Source organism: Chiloscyllium plagiosum, unplaced genomic scaffold (assembly GCF_037043375.1).
Source record: "Chiloscyllium plagiosum isolate Xiang-an unplaced genomic scaffold, Cpla_swu_hap1 HiC_scaffold_20, whole genome shotgun sequence".
Lineage (NCBI taxonomy): Eukaryota > Metazoa > Chordata > Chondrichthyes > Orectolobiformes > Hemiscylliidae > Chiloscyllium > Chiloscyllium plagiosum.
The window spans coordinates 44,241,713-44,260,985 of NW_028270158.1; the positions used below are offsets into that span (position 1 = coordinate 44,241,713).

The window sequence follows — 19,273 nt, forward strand, 5'->3', positions numbered from 1 at the left end:
GGTAGATGAAGAAAACCATTCAGCCCACCTTGATATCATCTCAGACCCTACGTTTGCATCAAAGAAGCATCTTGCTGCCTTTTAAATAGTTCCCAGGTTTTTACCTCCACTCAGAATCCATTCTAAGTGTTCCTCAGTCTTTGTGGCTATCTCAGACATAAACTGGTTTGACACTGATCCGCTAAGTAGGGTCTGCATTGTCCACATGTTTCATAACGACTAAACTGGTTTGACACTGATCCACACTCCATTTCATTTAGAACAGTTAACTTTCTCCAACATACTTAACTAGCATGTCAGTCTCGGGACTCCTCCTTTACAGGCTGGGTTTTTTGGGTGTCTCTAGATTTTCCTCATATCTAAAATCCTGAAACAGGGATCAGACTCCTGACTTTCCTTATGTCTGATATTGTGTCCCTTAATGTTGAATAGTCCAGTAACCCCTATTGTCTGATTCCCATTGAGGAGTGGGGAGTTTGGTGAGGATCACTGGCATCTACAGAATTGGCTAAAGTGAGCTGGGAAGTAATCTGAGAAAAGACTGGCTCAATTATTTACTGTATCGACGACAATTTTGTTTTCTTTTGTAGGTGGTAAATGGGAGAGACCTTCGGAATATCTAGAGGTAACTGGAGAAACGTGGGAAGAGCAAGTGGCCAGTTTTAGTAATGATGTGTTCAACAAGGTGGGCTTTGCCATCGAATCCTTCACCCGGCTCCCATACCTGTGTGAAGGGGACTTGTACAATGATCACTATGTACTGGATGATGTGGTCTTCGTTCTTAAACTAGTTTAAAGCTGCATTGTCCAGATGTTTCATAACGACGAATGCAACACAACAATTGATATACGCTCTATGGCCTTTTTATATATACACACTGTGTCCTTTCTGGCCAAAATCTTTTCTGCTCCTCGTACAATTGTTTGGTTGTTGAGGTATTTTTCTTCTCGAATCCTCCTCTCCATCTTGCTACTGTGACCTTGAACAGAACACTCCATGCCCTCTCCCTGCTTAATGATTCATGCTTTGGTGAAGGGCTAAGTAGGGTCCCCAGCCCTCCAGGGATGGCCGAGACTCTGCAGATATTTACAATTAATCTCATGAATGCTGCTATGAACAGAATCCAGGAGGAAAACAATCATTGAAATCTCCTTTCTTAAAAAAAGCGTTGTGCTTATTCTCCACAGTTTATTTGATTACCTTGTTTATTAATATTAGGAAAGTTGGAAATCATGCGAGAAAACCAGGAATACATCCAGTCTCAAATTGGCAACCCTAGGGGTTGGTAAAGATGTTGATAGTGTTTCTATCCAATCCATGTGGTAATTCTCCACTCTTGGCATCTAGCCAGCAAAGTAGAACTGGCAACATTTAAGCAGTAATGGGGAGACTGGTTTGAAAAAATCATTCAAAAGGGTGTCTACTCCTGCACCTCAACACAACCATAATAACTGAGCCAGCACTGGCAGTGAAGTTAATTGAAACATAAAGACGTAAATGATTTATTGAAAATGTGCCTGATATTATTACTTCAGTGAAGCTGCTTTATTTTAGAGTTTTGAAATCTGGCTCATTTGTACAATGCCTTCTGCGGGCTGTCACAGGAAGTGAAGAATCATAATGGTCTCAGTTTAGGTGAGATCATTTAAATCATGTGAAATATTCTACAATGTTGGGTTTTACAATTTAACAAGCAGCCATCTGGGTTCAAGACTAGAACTGGTAAATGTTTAATATTTTACAATCTGAAATTTAATTTTTTAATCTTGTAGATTATTTACTTTTTAAAACAGGATGCCTTTTGGATGTAAGAGATGATCAACTGTAGATTGTTTTGATCTAGTTCTTTATATTTTATTCCATGTTGCCTATGGAAGAATAAAATGAGGATACATTTTCCTTACCTTTTTGAAGTTCTAATGTTTCATGTAAAGGATCGTAATAGACTAACACTAAGGTTGGATCACTAGGTACCAGGGACAAATACTGACTTCAAGATAGAAAGCAGAGAGTAGCATTACGCGCATTATTGTGAAGGGCATATATTCAGACTGGCATGAGGATCAGTTCTTCACAATTTATAATTAATGGTTTAGATTTTAGAATAGAAAACAAAATGTCTAAATTTGTGAACAAATACTAAAATGGGAGGTTCTAAGAAAGGGTCACTCAACCCGAAACTCTAATTCTGATTTCTCACCACAGATGCTGGGGGACCTGTTGAGCCTTTCCCACAATTTCTGTTTTTGTTTCTAAGATGGGAAATATAATCATACTTACTCTTGCATGGGATGTGGCTAGTGCTGACAATCATTCATTACACATCCTTAACCTCCCTTAAACTGATTGACTTGACTGTTAACTCCCCCTCCCACTCCCCCCATCATTTCAATCATATTTGTTGGTCTGAAATGTATTGCCCCTAGAGAACAATACTGAACCAGATGGATTTTTACAACAAAATGGATACATAGTTACAGTTAAACTATTGTTTTTAATTTGAGATTTTATTAATTCATATTTCACCACCTGTCATGATGGGATTCAAGTCCTTGTCACCAGAACATTAGCCTTGGCTCTGAATTCCCAATCCACTGACATTACCACACTGGTACTGCTGTCCCTTAACACTGAGGATGACAGGAAAGTACAAAAGCAAGTTAATAATCTCACAGGACAGGCACATCGTAATGCATAGCAGCATGAAAAAGTATTAGGCATACAAAAGCAAAGTACTGCAGATGCTGGCAATCTGAAATAAAAACAAAAATGTCTGGAAATACTCAACAGGTCAAGCAGCATTTCTGGAGAGAAACCGAGTTCAGGTTTCAGGTCAGTGACCTTTCATTAGAACTCTGAAGAAAGGTCACCGTAAAATGGCGAAAGTTACTTTATTTTGGTGAGAAATATAAAAGGGTTGTGTTATGATCCTCTTGGAGACCAATCGGCTTTAAAAGAAAGGAATCTCTATGAAATCAGTAGAAAGAAATCTGATGGACGAGATGTCACTTTTTAATACCTACGAGCCAATTAAAATTAACATGAATATTAATTAAAGGGTGAGATATATTTCCAATAAAAGGGTAAACTTTGCCTTAATTAGTTAATATAACAAAGATAGACGTCGCGTACAGCATTCCTAATATTGCCCACAGAAATGTATTACCACGGGTAATGTCGGGCTTTCCAGCTGGCCTTTGGTTTGTTGCATCTCTTGCTTAACTGTGTGGTTGTCAGAATGTCCTTTAAACACCACTTTGTTATTCATAAATCACTGCAAGTTACCTTTAATTCAGCTACTTATTAAGAAATCTCACAGACAATTAAATACTGAAACAATGATTTAACATTTATTGCATGTAGCAACCAAAATAAGACCCTTTGAGTAAGCCTCACAAGTCAAACTAGTTATTACTCAATTAATGGTGGAATTTAGTGACATTTCCAACCAATAGTATCTCTCTGGCAGTGTCCAGGATTCAATCCTTCCATAGAATCCCTACAGCACGGAAACAGGCCCTTCGGCCCAACAAGTCCACACCGACCCTCCAAAGAGTAACCCACCCAGATTCATTCCCCTACATTTACCCCTGACTAACGCATCTAACCTACACATCCTGAACACTGGACAATTTAGTGTGGCCAATTCACCTAACCTGCACATCTTTGGACTGTGGGAGGAAACCAGAGCACCTGGAGGAAACCCACAGAGACATTGGGAGAATGTGCAAACTCCACACAGACAGTCACTCGAAGCTGGATTCGAACCCAGGTCGCTGACGATGTGAGGCAGCAGTGCTAACCACCGTGCCACCCTTCTTCAAAGTTTTGCTAATAAGGGGTTCTGGTGTTGGATTCGTTTCTCCAGATTTTCACCTTTCAGGTCTATGCGGTGATATTATTGATGATTCTTTAGATTGTTTCATCTAAAATATTGCAAACTGCAGCTTGCCTTTTTATCAGAAGTAACTCCTCTGTTCTTTGTTACATTCTGTGATAACAGTCTGAAGATATATACTGTCTTGTAATTAACTCCTTAAATTCTTCAACAAGCTGGTCATTTATCCTTGTGGCGTGAGGCAGCTAGTTATCAAGTAGTTTTGTTCATGTAGCTTTGATTCCCTTTTTCTCCCAGACATGGCTAATTGCTTTCAATTCCTGTATAGGTTTGTTCTTGTCCCTTTAATAGTTTATTCCAGACAGAGTTTTGCTTCTTTTGTGTGTAACAGTTTATTTTTGTTGATTCTTTTGATCCATGAACAGTTAAAGTTCTGAAATTTATAATATCATAGTCTCTCCTCTTCATTTTTTTAATATGATGAGCAAATGCTAATATCATTTTCCATTATATCTGATTGTAAGAAAGTTGGATAATGCTTCACCCATTGCAGCTTTAAGATGCAGAACTATAACAAGTCATGTAATAAAATGAACCCATGCAACATGTGTGTATAATACTTCTCCAGTCCCACACACCATCCCACTAAGAGTATTCCTTGATGTTTATAATATAGAACATAGAACATAGAAGAATACAGCGCAGTACAGGCCCTTCAGCCCTCGATGTTGCGCCGATCCAAGCCCACCTAACCTACACTAGCCCACTATCCTCCATATGCCTATCCAATGCCCGCTTAAATGCCCATAATGAGGGAGAGTCCACCACTGCTACTGGCATGTTAAGCAATCTATCTATTTTGATTCTCTATTATATTGAACCTTAATTTGTAAACTGTGTGCCTTTCTCAAACATCCCTTTTATTGCATCCAAATATTCCCTTTTCAGGGCATTATGAACCATATATTTTTGCCAATGAAATATAACCATTTCTCAGACTTTCTCCTCCTGATGTTAATTAATTCCATTGTTCCTTTGCGCATAGACAAGTGAGGGTGTCTAATCAATAACAGGACAAGGCAAGTTAAGCTATTGTTGTGATAATGCTTTGCCTGCATTATCCAACTCTGATAATGCTGTCTAGAGTGGTACTTGAAAGAAGTTAACTTTCATTATGTCTGAACTCATAGCCGCATGTGGCTTGTCAGTTGTGTAAATGGGACAGGGATAAACAAATAATCTCACTCTCTCACACTCACTCTCTCACACTCACTCACTCTCTCACACTCACACACTTCTTCTCTCCCTCCCTCTTCCCACCGCCTTACTGTATAAGATAGAAACTTTGGACCTCTCCAATATTTTGTACATTAAATAGTTTGTCATCTTCAGACATAACAGATATCTTTAACACAAGACCTATTCCATTTCCTGCCATACACGAATCATTGTCGATCTGAGAGTTATGGACTATTTTACTTAGTCCTTGTCCCATCAGCTAATATCCTTAACTTAGTGTCAACACCCCATCTAGGAACTTCTCCCTTGTTCATGTGATTTGCATTTTCTCTGTGTTTACTCTAACATCCAGTTGAAAGTTAACTTATTTTGAGGGGTCTTATTTTGGTTGCTACATGCAATAAAGTTGAAATCATTGTTTCAGTAATTGATTGTCTGTGAGATTTCTTAATAAGTAGCTGAATTAAAGGTAACTTGTGGTGATTTACCCACAAAAATTTTCATTTCTGAAAAGTACCCTGTCTATCTTAAATTTCTCTGGAAAATGAAAGTATCTCAAAAATCTGAGTAACAGGTTAAGGAGCCATTTCACAGTGCTGCTAAGCTATGTCACGTGGTATTTTCCACTGACAGGATGTTGCCTTCCATTCAAAATGATGTTCTGCCATCCGGACTGGTGAACAATGTTATGCATCAATTGTAGTGCAATGCTAGGTAAGTGGGCAATATGGACAAATGATTGACTGAATCAAACAGTATCTTCCTTTGTGTTTAGCAGAGCAGACAATACTCAACTACCAATGCTTGCAAAAACCCAAAGCAAAGCATCTATTGTTAGATTGTGGTAATGGGGGGAGGCACCCGATGGTAATGTCACTGGGCTGGTAATCCAGAATCGCAGATTAATGTTTGTGGGACATGGGTTCGAATCCCACCCACAGTAGATGATAAAATTTTGAATTTGTTAAAAAGCCAGCCAATGGCAACCCATGTAATCCCTGATGAATATCGTAAAATCCCTTCTGGTTTACTAATGTCCTTTTTGGGAAGGTTGTGTGTCATCCTTACCAAGTCTGGCCTAAATGTGACTCCAGCAATGTGTTTGATTCTTAACTGCCCATTGGGTAATTAGGGATGGGTACTAAATGTTGGCATAGCTGACGATGCCCACATCCCATGAACAAAAAAACAATTTAAGATAATCCGTCAAGCTCATAATGTGCGTAATTTACTGTTTGCTAGCAGTGACTGTGTGTACATAAGGAAACTTTTTGAATTGACCAGAGCTTGGAGTCTATAGGTCCCATTTATAGAGGGAGCAGTCAGAGTTGACTTGCCAATCAATGACCACACCGTTCTCTGGAAGTACAAGTTACTGATTGCTTAAAACTTGATAGTCTGCTGTTTGACCTGATGATGCAAGACGAAAAGGTTTGGGAATATGTGTCTCTTCTGAATGGCGTCTATGTCAAATAAAGTGACACCCCGGTTAAAATTCCAATGGATTCCAGGAGTGGTTTCAAGTTCTGGAAATCTCCGCACAAATTTTTCCACTTCAAAGAGAAAGCTCAGCTCTTTTTCTCTTTGTATCTCTCCCTTACCTTCCCTCTTACTAAGTGTCCCTCTATCACTCTCAATTCTGACTTTATGGACATGTCTCTCGTATTCTTTCTCTCACTCCTCTCCTCTCTCTTCATACATCTCTCTGTCTGTTACACATGATTAATTCCACTGTGCCCTCCTGACCTGGCCCCTTTTGTTCTTCTGTACTTCAATAATATACTGTTCTACTAACTCACTCTCATTCTTAGAATGAAGACAAATGACCCTTTAATAACACCGTACTACGAATAGATTAAAGTGACAGGAAGGAGGTAATATTTAGCAATATGAATTCTTGGGATGTTGCAAAACAGAAAATTGGGTAGTTAACCTCCAGGATTTGCACCTCGACCTGTTAGGGCTGGACACCTGTTTACTCCACCTCTGATATACACAAACATCCAGTGAGGCGATGAATGCACCGAATTTGGATGGGGATGTAAATGAGGCTTTGCCATTTTGAGAAGGCATTAAAGAGAAGATTATTAGAAGTTGCAGTCCTAACATGTCCATCCTTGAATAAATCACTTTTCAGTTCAGATTGGAAAGCAAACACTTTATTTTGCTTTTGTTATCTTTAAACGCACTGTTTAAATGCTGGTCCTAGATACATCCTAAATTATACCTTCCATGAACCTCAGCCTGTGTCCTAGCTCACTTAAGTCCTGCTTGCCTTTTGCCCTCTGACTTATCCTGGCTCCCACTTTAGCAGTGCCTCAATTTTAAAATTCTCATCCTAGCGTTCAAATTTTTCCACAGCCTTACCCATCGGCATCTCCATCACCTCCTCCAGCTCTATAACCTATGCACTAACCTCTTGTCCAGACCCAACTTCTTTTGAGCCACTATTAACAACACTTTCTTCAGCTGCCTGAGCCCTAAGCTCAAGAATTCCCTCCCTGCCCCTCTACCTTTTTACTTCTGTCTTACCCTTTAATGCTTTTAATAACATAGCTCTTTCACCAGCTCTTGGTCACCTGTCCTAATACCTTTCCATGGACTGGGGTTAATGCTTGTCTGAAAACAGCCTTGGGATTTTTTACAACTTTAAACACACCTATATGAATGCGAGTTATTGAAAGACAACAGGTGTCATCTTACATTAGACTAACGTCAGCAAATTGAAATGAGGATAAAAGGCCCTTGTTCCCTCACAAGTGTCTGGTTGCTGACTTTAGTGTGGGGACAGTCAGTGAAAAAGAAAACAAGAAACATTTTTAGGACATCAGCGGCTGTTTGCACAGGTATCCACTCTTCATTTTTATTTTGCTCTTGTTTACATGGATCTAAGAAACATCACAGGGGATGTTTCTAAAGAAAAAAAATGATGCTGGGAACTGAACAATTTGTAGGTTTCACCTACAGCTCATTTACATTAGCATTTCTTTTATTTCAAGTTAATGGGAGAATGTGTTAAATTTACAGGGGTATTTCTGTATCTCCTTTTGACATATGGTGTGAAATCAAAACTTGTAAATGCCATAAGTGCATTGTGTGTGTCCAAACTTTCCATACCCACTTGTTAATTTTTACCCTGATCTTGTATCAGATTGAACAGTGAATTGATTGTCTTGTGTCCTCTGAATGAGAGAGACCGGTTCAGACCTTGTCACAACTCCATTACAAACACAAAAATAAATCTGATCTTAATTTAGTCTCTGTTAACAGTTTGATTCCATTTGCAATGCCAGCTCAGACTTATCCCTCTCATTTTTGAAGCGGCTGTTAAAATATTGTGATCAGTATTTGAGTGGAATATTTTGAAATTTCAAATTAAAAAATGTTGCATTCTAAATAATATGAGAACACTTGCAGTGACTGGATTTCATTTTTGCCATTTTATAAATTTAATCATTCAATTTTAATTATTCATGTTTCAATTATTGAAGCTTGTTTTATAGTTTGAATTAAGATTATTGGCAAAAAGAACTAGGGGTTGGGTTTACACTTGACAATCAGGAATTCCATGCTGGGATAATTACATGGAAAATCAGAAATGTTTTGGTCAATTTACCTAAAGTCCAGTATTAAAAATATAATTTCAGTAGCTAAACTTATAGACAATAGGTGCAGGAGTAGGCCATTCAGCCCTTCGAGCCTGCACCACCATTCAATATAATCATGGCTGATCATTCCTAATCAGTATCCTGTTCCTGCCTTATCTCCATAACCCTTGATTCCACTATCTTTGAGAGCTCTATCCAACTCTTTCTTAAATGAATCCAGAGAGTGGGCCTCCACTGCCCTCTGGGGCAGAGCATTCCACACAGCCACCACTCTCTGGTGCGCAGGTGTCGTTGACAAGGCCAGTCCCTAATTGCCCTTTGTGTAATGGTGAACTGCTTCATTGAGCTGCTGCAGTTACATCCACAGGAATTGAAGCATTTGACCCAGTGACAGTGAAGGAACAGCGACATAGTTCCAAGTCAGGATTGTGTATGTCTTCAAGGGGAACTAGCAGAAGGAAATGTTTCCCTGCAACTGTTGCTTTGGTCCTTCTAGATGATAAGGATTGCAGATTTGGAAGGTGCTGATGAAGGAGGTTTGGTGAGTTGAGTAATGCAACTTTTGTTATTTTATATGAGTGATTTGGATGTGAATATAGGAGGTATGGTTGGTAAGTTTGCAGATGACACCAAAATAGGTGCTATAGTGGACAGGAAAGAAGATTATCTCAGAGTACAACAGGACCTTGATCTGATGGACCAGTGGACTGATGGAGTTTAGTTTAATGTGAGGTGTTGCATTTTGATCAGGAAAATCAGGGCAGAACTTATATGGTTAATGGTAGGGTCCTGGGGAGTGTTGCTAAACAAAATGACCTGGGAGGGGGTGAAGGTGCATTGTTCCCTGAGAGTGGATTCACAGTTGGATAGGATTGCCTTCACTGGACAGAATATTGGGTATAGGTGTTGGGAGATCATTTTGTTGCTTACAGAACATTGGTTAGGCCACTTTTGGAATACTGCATGCAATTCTGGCCTCCCTGTTATAGCAAGGATGTTGTTAAACTTGACAGGGTGTGGAAAATATTTAGAAGGATAGTGCCAGCACTGGAGGATTTGAGCTATAGGGACAGGATGAATTAGTCTGGGGCTCTTTTCCCTGGAGCATTGGAGGCTCAGGGCTGACCTTATAGAGGTTTATAAAATCATGAGGGGCATGGATAGGGTAAGTAGTCAAGATCTTTCCCCGGGGTGCAGGAATCCAAAAGTAGAGGGCAGAGGTTTAGGATGAGAGGGGAGAGATATAAAAGGGACCTAAGAGGCAACTTTTCACACACTGGGTGGTGCGTGTATAGAATGAGCTGCCAGAGGAAGTGGTGAGGCTGGTACAATAACAACATTTAAAAGACATCTGGATGGGAATAGGAATAGAAAGGGTTTAGAAGGATGTGGAACTGGAAAACGGGACTAGATTTATTCAGAATATCTCATCGGCATGGACGAGTTGAACTGAGGGGTCTGTTTACATGCTGTATTTCTCTGACTCACTGTTGACACAGTGGTGAGATCATCATGGTGTAGACTACAAATGAGTGAAAACCAAGAAGGCTTCCATTGCCTGACATGAAAACAAGAATGTTGATGACATCAGCATGTGTGGTAGCACCTGAACTGGCAAAAGTTAAAAATGTAATAGGTTTTAAGTAAGTGGAAACGGTGAATGTGAGTAAAGAACAAATGGGAATCTCTGCAATAGGATGGAAGAGAGGAAAGATTAAATGACAAAACTGTTGGTGGGCTAGGTCCAAAGCATCAACCTAATAAACAAAGAAATAAACAATATGTCTGAAGGAGGTGTGAATGGAAAATGGGAAACTTAATTGAATTAATAAACCGATTGAATAATGAAATGCTCTGCCTGAAGAGTTAGTGGAAGCCGATTCAACAGTAAGAGGAATTGGTAAATTGCTTGGAATATAGCAAGAGTGAAATGGGACTAAATTGTTTGAACTTACAAAGAATCTGCACAGTTACGATGGGCTGAATAGCCTCCTGTGCCATGTGACTGTCTGAGGGACACCTGCTGAAGCCACTGGGATTAACTTTAACCTTCTGGGCTTGCCAAGTGGGTGATACTGACTTCCTGATCTTTTAATGGTGAATCTTCCCATTAGATAATTCTGTGCGAAATGTTTCTCATGATATTGTCCATCACAGTAGCAGCAACATTGGAGGAACTTGATGCCATTGTATAAAGATGCGGGGAAGCCTCTGGATTTGGCTGGTTGTCCTGACTCTTTGCCAAGCTCGGTCCACTGTTGGTGCAGACCCAGGAGAAAGTAAGAAATCAATAATTTAAATTAATATGTGCTTGGTGCCTTTTAAATAATCTTCAGATTCAGCTAAATAATGGTGGCAGTTGTGTTGGTGGGAGTAGGGGTGTTATTTTTAAAGGTAATTTTAATTAACTTTTTTTAAAAAACTGATTGTTGTTTGCTTCATCTGCTTAAATCTCCATGTAAACAAGAGGTGTATCTGTACTTGGTTTAAATTTGAACAAAGTTCAGCAGTTACCTATCAGTCATCATCTCATCTCATTTCACCATAGCAATATCTCCACCAGTCAGAGTCCACTTGCCAGCTAATCAGCATTCTCTTCTCATACAGTATGAAACGTTGCTCCCCGTATGTTGGTATTCCTGCTGATGAGTGCATGATGAAAAGTTTCAACAAAATGTGTTAATTTTTCAGCTGTACAATTATACTTGTTGCACCTTTCTAATATATTTAAAGCCCTTGTGTGAAAGTCAATCTATGCGTTTTGGCCTAATAAAATATTGTTTATCTATAACTTATATAAAAGTTACCTTCAGATTTTCAGGAATCAAACCTTAAAATTTCACTTAGGGTATATACTTCAAATACAATTGGAAATGCAAGAGTGAAACCAATCAAATGCCTACCAACAAAAGCATGCTGGAAATCTGAAATAAAAAGTTTGGAAATACTCAGCAGGTCTGGCAGCATCTGTTAAGGGAGAAACATTTACTGCTTCAGCTGAAGGGCATTTCTCTAGAACATCGATAGCTATAGAAGAAATAAATTCTGGTTGTCATTACTGTTACAAAGCGATAATTAGAGAGATGAGTTAAGAGCTGGGATTATAAATGCTGCTTTATTTTTTAAAAAGGAGGCCAATGCTGTATTGTCTGGAACTTGGTGTCATTGCAAAGCCGAAGGAAACTCGCTGATACGTCAATAAAAAAATTGTAGGGAAAGGAAAGATATCTTTTATAAATGTCGTTGAAAAAGACCTTTTTTGTACCGTATGTTAACGTTGAGCAGTAGATCAAAGTTGAAAATGTTTATTTACAGACTTCAGCTCCTTTATATCTATTTTATTAAAGCTTGCTAAATGTATTTAGAAATACCTCCATTTCATGGCCACAAGATGTCACCTGGTCTATTCGATAAAGGTTAGCGACTTGCCCTTTGGGCTAAAAGATGAATTGTGACATGAGCGGAAACATTAAATCTCAGGGATGAAAGTAGGATGCGAGCATAAGAGGTACAGTAAGTAAGTTTGCAGATGACACCAAAATTGGAGGTGTAGGAGGCAGCGAAGAGGGTTACTTCAGATTACAACAGGATCTGGACCAGATGGACCAATGGGCTGAGAAGTGGCAAATGGAGTTTAATTCAGATAAATGCGAGGTGCTGCATTTTGGGAAAGCAAATCTTAGCAGGATTTATGCACTTAATGGTAAGGTCTTAGGGAGTGTTGCTGAACAAAGAGACCTTGGAGTGCAGGTTCATAGCTCCTTGAAAGTGGAGACTCAAGTAGATAGGATACTGAAGATGGCGTTTGGTATGCTTTCCTTTATTGGTCAGAGTATTGAGTACAGGAGTTGGGAAGTCATATTGTGGCTGGACAGGACATTGGTTAGGCCACTGTTGAAATATTGCGTGCAATTCTTGTCTTCCTATCGGAAAGATGTTGTGAAACTTGAAAGAGTTCAGAAAAGATTTACAAGGATGTTGCCAGGGTTGGAGGATTTGAGCTATAGGGAGAGGCTGAACAGGCTGGGGCTGTTTTCCCTGGAGTGTTGGAGGCTGAGGGGTGACCTTACAGAGGTTTACAAAATTATGAGGGGCATGGATAGGATAAATAGACAAAGTCTTTTCTCTGGGGTCAGGGAGTCCAGAACTAGAGGGCAGAGGTTTTGGGTGAGAGGTGAAAGATATAAAAGAGACCTGAGGGGAAAGATATAAAAGAGACCTAAGGGGCAACGTTTTCAAGCAGAGGGTGGTACATGTATGGAATGAGCTGCCAGAGGAAGTGGTGGAGGCTGGCACAATTGTAACATTTAAGAGACATTTGGATGGGTATATGAATAGGAAGGGTTTGGAGGGATATGGGCCGGGTGCAGGCAGGTGGGACTAGATTGGGTTGGGATATCTGGTCGGCATGGACGGGTTGGATCGAAGGGTCTGTTTCCATGCTGTACATCTCTATGACTCTAGAGGCCACCAGAAAATGTGGAGAGTTCCGATGGGGAGGAAGTGCTCTTCAGTTGTCCTCTTCTGTTCCTCCCCCGAGACATGAATGTTGCTGTTACCTGATGTGCACATCCAAATGTTTCTAAACGTGGACATTGTATTGTAATCCGGAGTTAATTGTATTTTCTTCAACATCCCACCACAAACCTCCCCCCCCCCCCCCCCCCCCCCCGCCCCGACGTTTTTACCCAACTGCTTCCTCTGTATTCCCCTTTCTCCATATGAACAATGCCTCTGGATAAGGGTAATGGGTGAGCAGTGACTCGCAAGTAACAGGAAAGAAATCTTACCCTAAACAAAACTGGCAAAACATGCATCACTTTGTTCTCGCTCTTTAGAAAGGGCTTGTAATTCTCCTGCACCTACCATAGCTTCAGGACATCTCAAAGCATTCCTCAAAAACGGAAGTACTTTTGGAAATGTAGTCACTGGCAAAGCAGCAGACAGGTTGGTACAGCAAGCTGGTAGAAGCAGTCATGAGATAATGGCTGCTTAGCACAATTTGATGTTGATTGAAGAAGAAATGTTGACTGGGACATTGAGGAGAACTCCCTTAGTTTTCTTCAGATGTAATGTCACAGAATGTTTTGCATCCACCTGAGAAGACAGGCAGTTGCTATTGGCTAATAGCTCACTGCAAATGCGTAACACACTCAGTACTACACTGAAATGTCAGGCTAAAGCTTTGTGCTGGAACTGTCAAACATCTGAATCAGAAGGAAAATGTATAAATTACTGAGCCATAACTCAGTGCCTCAAACTCACCGATATCGCTCATAATCCATCCAGAGGCTTATAACAGTATTTTGGAATTGTTTATCTCTCTGCCATTTGTTTGTTTTAACTCATTGTTCCTTTTACAGATTTACCAGCTGAATTGAGACAAATACTGGTTAGTGACAGGATTTTATTTAAATTCTATCTTCCTTTACTTTCTGTTGCTGACTTTACTGTCACTTTTCAACTGTGCTGAATAGTTTAACCATGTCTCTTTTTGTTCAGGATAAGTTGTTGGATGAGAAGTACATAGAAGGTGAGATTTATTGGAATCCAGCTCTTTAAAACTGTGTCAGGATGATTCATTGTGTTCACATATTTAAATCTTTCATCTTCATTTTTTTCCCTCAGGAACTGTCAAAGCACTGGAGTACCTCAGGTGAGGCCTTTTGCTTTGCTGGAAGACAAGTGAAAGATTGAATAACCATGCATTTTTATAGCACCATTTCCAATCTCAGGGTGGCCAAAAATGCTTTACAACCAATTAACTCTTTTGTTATAGTATCTGAGACACAACAGCCAATGTGTGCACAGTTTGTTCCCACGTGTAGCAATGTAATTATGAGCAGATAATCTGTTCTTGTGGTATTGTTTTAACAATACAGGGTCCTCTGCTTCTCCAATAAAATAGTACCCTTTTCTTGATAGGGCATTGGCATCACCTCCAACAGCTCAAAACACCCTCAGTGCTGTGCTGTCAGCCTCATGTCAGCCTGGATTGCAAAAGCCAGTGACTGGAGTGGACTCAAACCCTGGGCCTTCTGACATGGGGAGAAAGTGAGGTCTGCAAATGCTGGAGATCAGAGCTGGAAATGTGTTGCTGGAAAAGCGCAGCAGGTCAGGGAGCATCCAGGGAACAGGAGAATCGACGTTTCTGGCATAAGCCCTTCTTCAGGAATGAGGGAACAGGAGAATCGACGTTTCGGGCATAAGCCCTTCTTCAGGAATGAGGGAACAGGAGAATCGACGTTTCGGGCATAAGCCCTACTTCAGGAATGAGGGAATAGGAGAATCGACGTTTCGGGGGAACAGGAGAATCGACGTTCCCTGGATGCTGCCTGACCTGCTGCGCTTTTCCAGCAACACATTCCCTTCTGACATGGGGGCAAGACTGCTCCGTGCTGAACCTAGGCTGTAAGCCGCAAGTTTGGCTGGTATGAGAAGTGGGTTAATGTCCTGTCGGTGCAGAATGGAGCAGGAGAAAGTGAGGACTGCAGATGCTGGAGATCCGAGTCTAACCTTGTGGTGCTGGAAAAGCACAGCCGGTCAGGCAGCATCCGAGGAGCAGGAGAGTCGATGTTTCGAGCATAAGCTCTTCATTCAGGACTGTGCGTTCCTGATGAAGACCTTTTGCTTGAAACATTGACTCTCCTCCTTGGATGCTGTCTGACTGGCTGTGCTTTTCCAGCACCATACTTTGTGACAGGATGGAGCAGACAGCAACCCTTGATATGGTTTAAAGTGCACTATCGGGGCAGAAGGTTTCGTCTGCATCTTGCAGTGGTACAATTGACTTGAGGACTGATAAAGGGTTATCTACCATTGAGTGGAGTGTCCAAAAGGAGTGTTTTCCCTAGAAATTATGGTCCCACACAGTAATAAGAGCAATAATTCATATGGTGTAACAAAACAAAAGTAGATTACGATGCCTCCTGTGGACAGTTTTAAACGGCTCAAATAGGAGGGAACAGATTTCCTTGATTCAACTTGAGAAGCATTGATTGATACATTTATATCAAACAGCGAGTTTAACCAACTGTTTTCTGGATTCCAGGGAGAATCCTGTTACTAAATATTATGCGGACATGCTGCAATACCTTCGTTCAAAGGGGTCCAGTATGCATATGCTTCAGGTTTGATTTATACCTTTCTTGAATAATTACAGTTTGTGTGTGTGTGTGTGTGTGTGTGTGTGTGAGTACGTTTATATTTATGCAAATGACAACAGCTTACATCTACATAGCACCTTTCACATAGTTTAACATTCCCAGATGCATCACAGGAATTAGGGGTTGAGGGGAGTGTCAGGTGGTGATGCCATGGGTCTTACTCTCAAACATGCACAGCAGAGAGTGGGGTCATGAGGGTGGGTTCCGGCTACAGTTGGACATGGTTTCGACACCAGACCCTCTTGTGGAAGATGGTGTGGAGATTCTGAGGGTGATTCAGGCTGTGAGGGCAGGGTCTACATTGGTGGTTAGGTCCAAGTCTGTGGATGAGACTTGATCACAGTGAGGTGGAGCATGGGAAGTGGAGATTGTAAACAGATAACAGGACCTGGAAAATGACTGAAGCTGGCCAATCAGTCACTCAGTCCATGACAGCTCTCTACAAGAGCAATTTGACTAGTCCCACTCACTCATCTTTTTCCATAGTCCTGCATTTTTAAAAAAATTTAGGTGCATTTTCCTTTTTGAAATTCTTTCTTAAAAGTCACAAATGAACCTGCCTCTATCACATTCCTGGCCTGATTAAAGTTACAGATCCTGACCACACTGTGTAATGTTTGCCACCTGCCTTGTCTCATTCTCCTTCAGTTCTTGATCTCCCTGTCTAGACACTTCATGATTTTCTCCCTTTTATAAATCTTCCAATCTTCTCTTGAACAGATGTAGCTTCTCCAACTTATTCAAATAATTGAAGTCCCTCATCTCTGGGACCATTCTTTAAATCTTTCCTGTATCCTTCCTAAAGTGTGGTGCCCAGAACTGAGGACAAAACATTGTGCCTTAATTTATAAAGCTTAGGATCCCACCTACTTTCTTGAACTTTCTCAACCTGCCACTTTTAACAATTGATGCAAACTGATCCCCCCCAGCTCCTCCTGCTCCCACACCATCATGCACTTTTCTTTTATGTCAATTGTTCTCATTCTCCCCAGCAAGAGTGCGTCACTTCCCTCATCTGCACTTTAAATATAATCTTCTACATGCCTGCTAGTTCCAACAGCCATGTCACCTTGAGGTCTACATTATCCACCTCACAGTTCACAATTCTTCCAAGTTTAGTATCATCAAATTTTGAATTTGTGCCTTCCAAGAGTATTGAGTACAGGAGTTAGGAGGTCATGTTGCGGCTGTGCAGATCATTGGTTAGACCACTGTTGGAATATTGCATGCTTTTCTGGTCTCCTTCCTATCAGAAAGATGTTGTGAAACTTGAAGGGGTTCAGAAAAGATTTACAAGGATGTTGCCAGGGTTGGAGGATTTGAACTACAGGGAGAGGCTGAACAGGCGGGGGCTGTTTACCCTGGAGCGTCGGAGGCTGAGGGGTGACCTTTTGGAGGTTTATAAAATCATGAAGGGCATGGATAGGATAAATAGACAAGGTCTTTTCCCTAGGATGGGGGAGTCTAGAACTAGAGGGCATAGGTTTAGGGTGAGAGGGGAAAGATTTAAAAGAAACCTAAGGGGCAACTTTTTCACGCAGAGGGTGATACATGTATGGAATGAGCTGCCAGAGGAAGTGGTGAAGGCTAATACAATTGCAACATTTAAAAGGCATCTGGATGGGTACATGAATAAGAAGGGTGTGGAGGGATATGGGCCAGGTGCTAGCAGGTGGGACAAGATTAGGTTGGGATATCTGGTCAGCATGGACAAGTTGGACCAAAGAGTTTGTTTCCATGCTGTACATCTCTATGACACTATAACCCCATATCTAGGTCATCAGTAAAGCACTGATCCTAGCCTTCACCCCGAGGCTATTGACTGGATACTGTCTTCCTGTGCAGAAAAACATTCAGCACTTCCTGTGCAGAAAAACATTCTTTCCTGTCCCCCAGTTACTCCAAATCCATGCTGCCCTTTCCCTTGTTCTCCCAAGGATTTTGAAACGATGATGTGGTTGTTGTTAAATTTTGTTCTGTGGGATATTTCTTTCTCAATGTTACTTTCTCTTCTTGCAGAATTCGTTCTCCAACTATTTCAGACAAATCATCCTTCAGCCAAGGAAACTGGCCACTGATCTGCACCAGATGGACACCTCAACCTTCTTACTCAGTGCAAAGTATTTCCGCAGTGGCATGAGCATAGAGGTTAGGATTGTAGCTGGTTGTTCTTATATTCAAATCTACTCCCCCCTCCTGATGATGTCACCCCATCGTCCAATGATGACCCTAAATCCATTGTCGGGAAAAACCCTTCAGGTTCACAAATGCACTTTAGTGAAGAAAACTGCCTTCCTTACCTGGTCTGGCCTACATGTGACTCCAGACCCCACAGCAATGTGGTTAACTTTTAACTACCCTCTGGGATGGGCAATAACTGATGGCCTCAAGAGTGTGGTGCTAGGAAAGCGTAGCAGGTCAGGCTGCAGCCGAGGGACAGGAGAATTCTGATGAAGGGCTTATGCCCGAAACATAAATTCTCCTGCTCCTTGGAGGCTGCCTGACCTGCTGTACTTTTCCAGCACCACACTCTTGACTCTGATCTGCAGCATCTGCAGTCCTTACTTTCTTGAATAATTGGTGTCCTGGCTGGTGATGCCTTCATCCCGTGACTGAATACAAAAAAAAACTCTCCCCAAAAAGGCTGTGGATGGTGGGGGTCAGTAGAAGCTTTCAAGAGTGAGATCGCAGGATTATTTTTTAATATCTGGAGTAAAGGATGGTGAATGGAGTTGAGACTTAATTCAGCCACTGTTCAGCTGAATGGTGGAATAGGCTTGAGGGGTTGGGTTAGGGTGAATGGTGGAATAGGCCCTCCTGAAGAAGGGCTTATGCCCAAAACGTCGATTCTCCTGTTCCTTTGATGCTGCCTGACCTGCTGCGCTTTTCCAACAACACATCTTTAAGCTTTGAGGGGTCACTGGCCTTATCATGCTCTGATGAGCTGAGGTCTCCACACAAGGGCCCTTTGTTGAAACCTAGCAATACAGGGAGACTTTTCAGATTGGGAAGGTTGGTGATGAGCTTTCCCTCCCTGATAACTTCAGGACAGAGGCCAGAATGTGGCAGAGTCATTGTCCTGCAACATCCACTCATCCTTATCTGAGGGGAAGATCGCAAATTAGTGTGTAGAAATATTTTCCTATTTTCAGTCATAGAGATGTACAGCATGGAAACAGACCCTTCGGTCCAACCCGTCCATGCCGACCAGATATCCCAACCCAATCTAGTCCCACCTGCCAGCGCCCGGCCCATATCCCTCCAAACCCTTCCTATTCATATACCCATCCAAATGTCTCTTAAATGCTGCTATTGTACCAGCCTCCACCACATCCTCTGGCAGCTCATTCCATACACATACCACCCTCTGTGTGAAAACATTGCCCCTTAGGTCTCTTTTATATCTTTCACCTCTCACCCT

The 19,273-nt window shown here is 41.2% G+C and overlaps 2 protein-coding genes across 5 annotated transcripts in view; both read left to right on the top strand.

Moving 5' to 3' along the window:
* mettl9 (methyltransferase 9, His-X-His N1-histidine) overlaps window positions 1-1,904 on the top strand; it is a 32,284-nt gene extending 30,380 nt beyond the window's left edge. Inside the window, exon 5 of the mRNA XM_043711397.2 lies at window positions 591-1,904. Coding sequence (XP_043567332.1) covers window positions 591-796 — 206 coding nt within the window. The 3' untranslated portion in view covers window positions 797-1,904. The remainder of the gene's footprint in view (window positions 1-590) is intronic.
* Window positions 1,905-6,050: 4,146 nt separating this feature from the next.
* The window catches only part of LOC122560601 (otoancorin-like), a 64,269-nt gene continuing 51,046 nt past the window's right edge, over window positions 6,051-19,273 (top strand). For all 4 annotated transcript variants that reach the window (XM_043711396.2, XM_087997898.1, XM_087997896.1 and 1 more), the window contains exons 1-7: window positions 6,051-7,924; window positions 10,844-10,965; window positions 14,050-14,078; window positions 14,189-14,219; window positions 14,315-14,342; window positions 15,738-15,816; window positions 17,872-18,000. In XM_043711396.2, coding sequence (XP_043567331.2) covers window positions 10,884-10,965; window positions 14,050-14,078; window positions 14,189-14,219; window positions 14,315-14,342; window positions 15,738-15,816; window positions 17,872-18,000 — 378 coding nt within the window. In that variant the 5' untranslated portion in view covers window positions 6,051-7,924; window positions 10,844-10,883. The remainder of the gene's footprint in view (window positions 7,925-10,843; window positions 10,966-14,049; window positions 14,079-14,188; window positions 14,220-14,314; window positions 14,343-15,737; window positions 15,817-17,871; window positions 18,001-19,273) is intronic.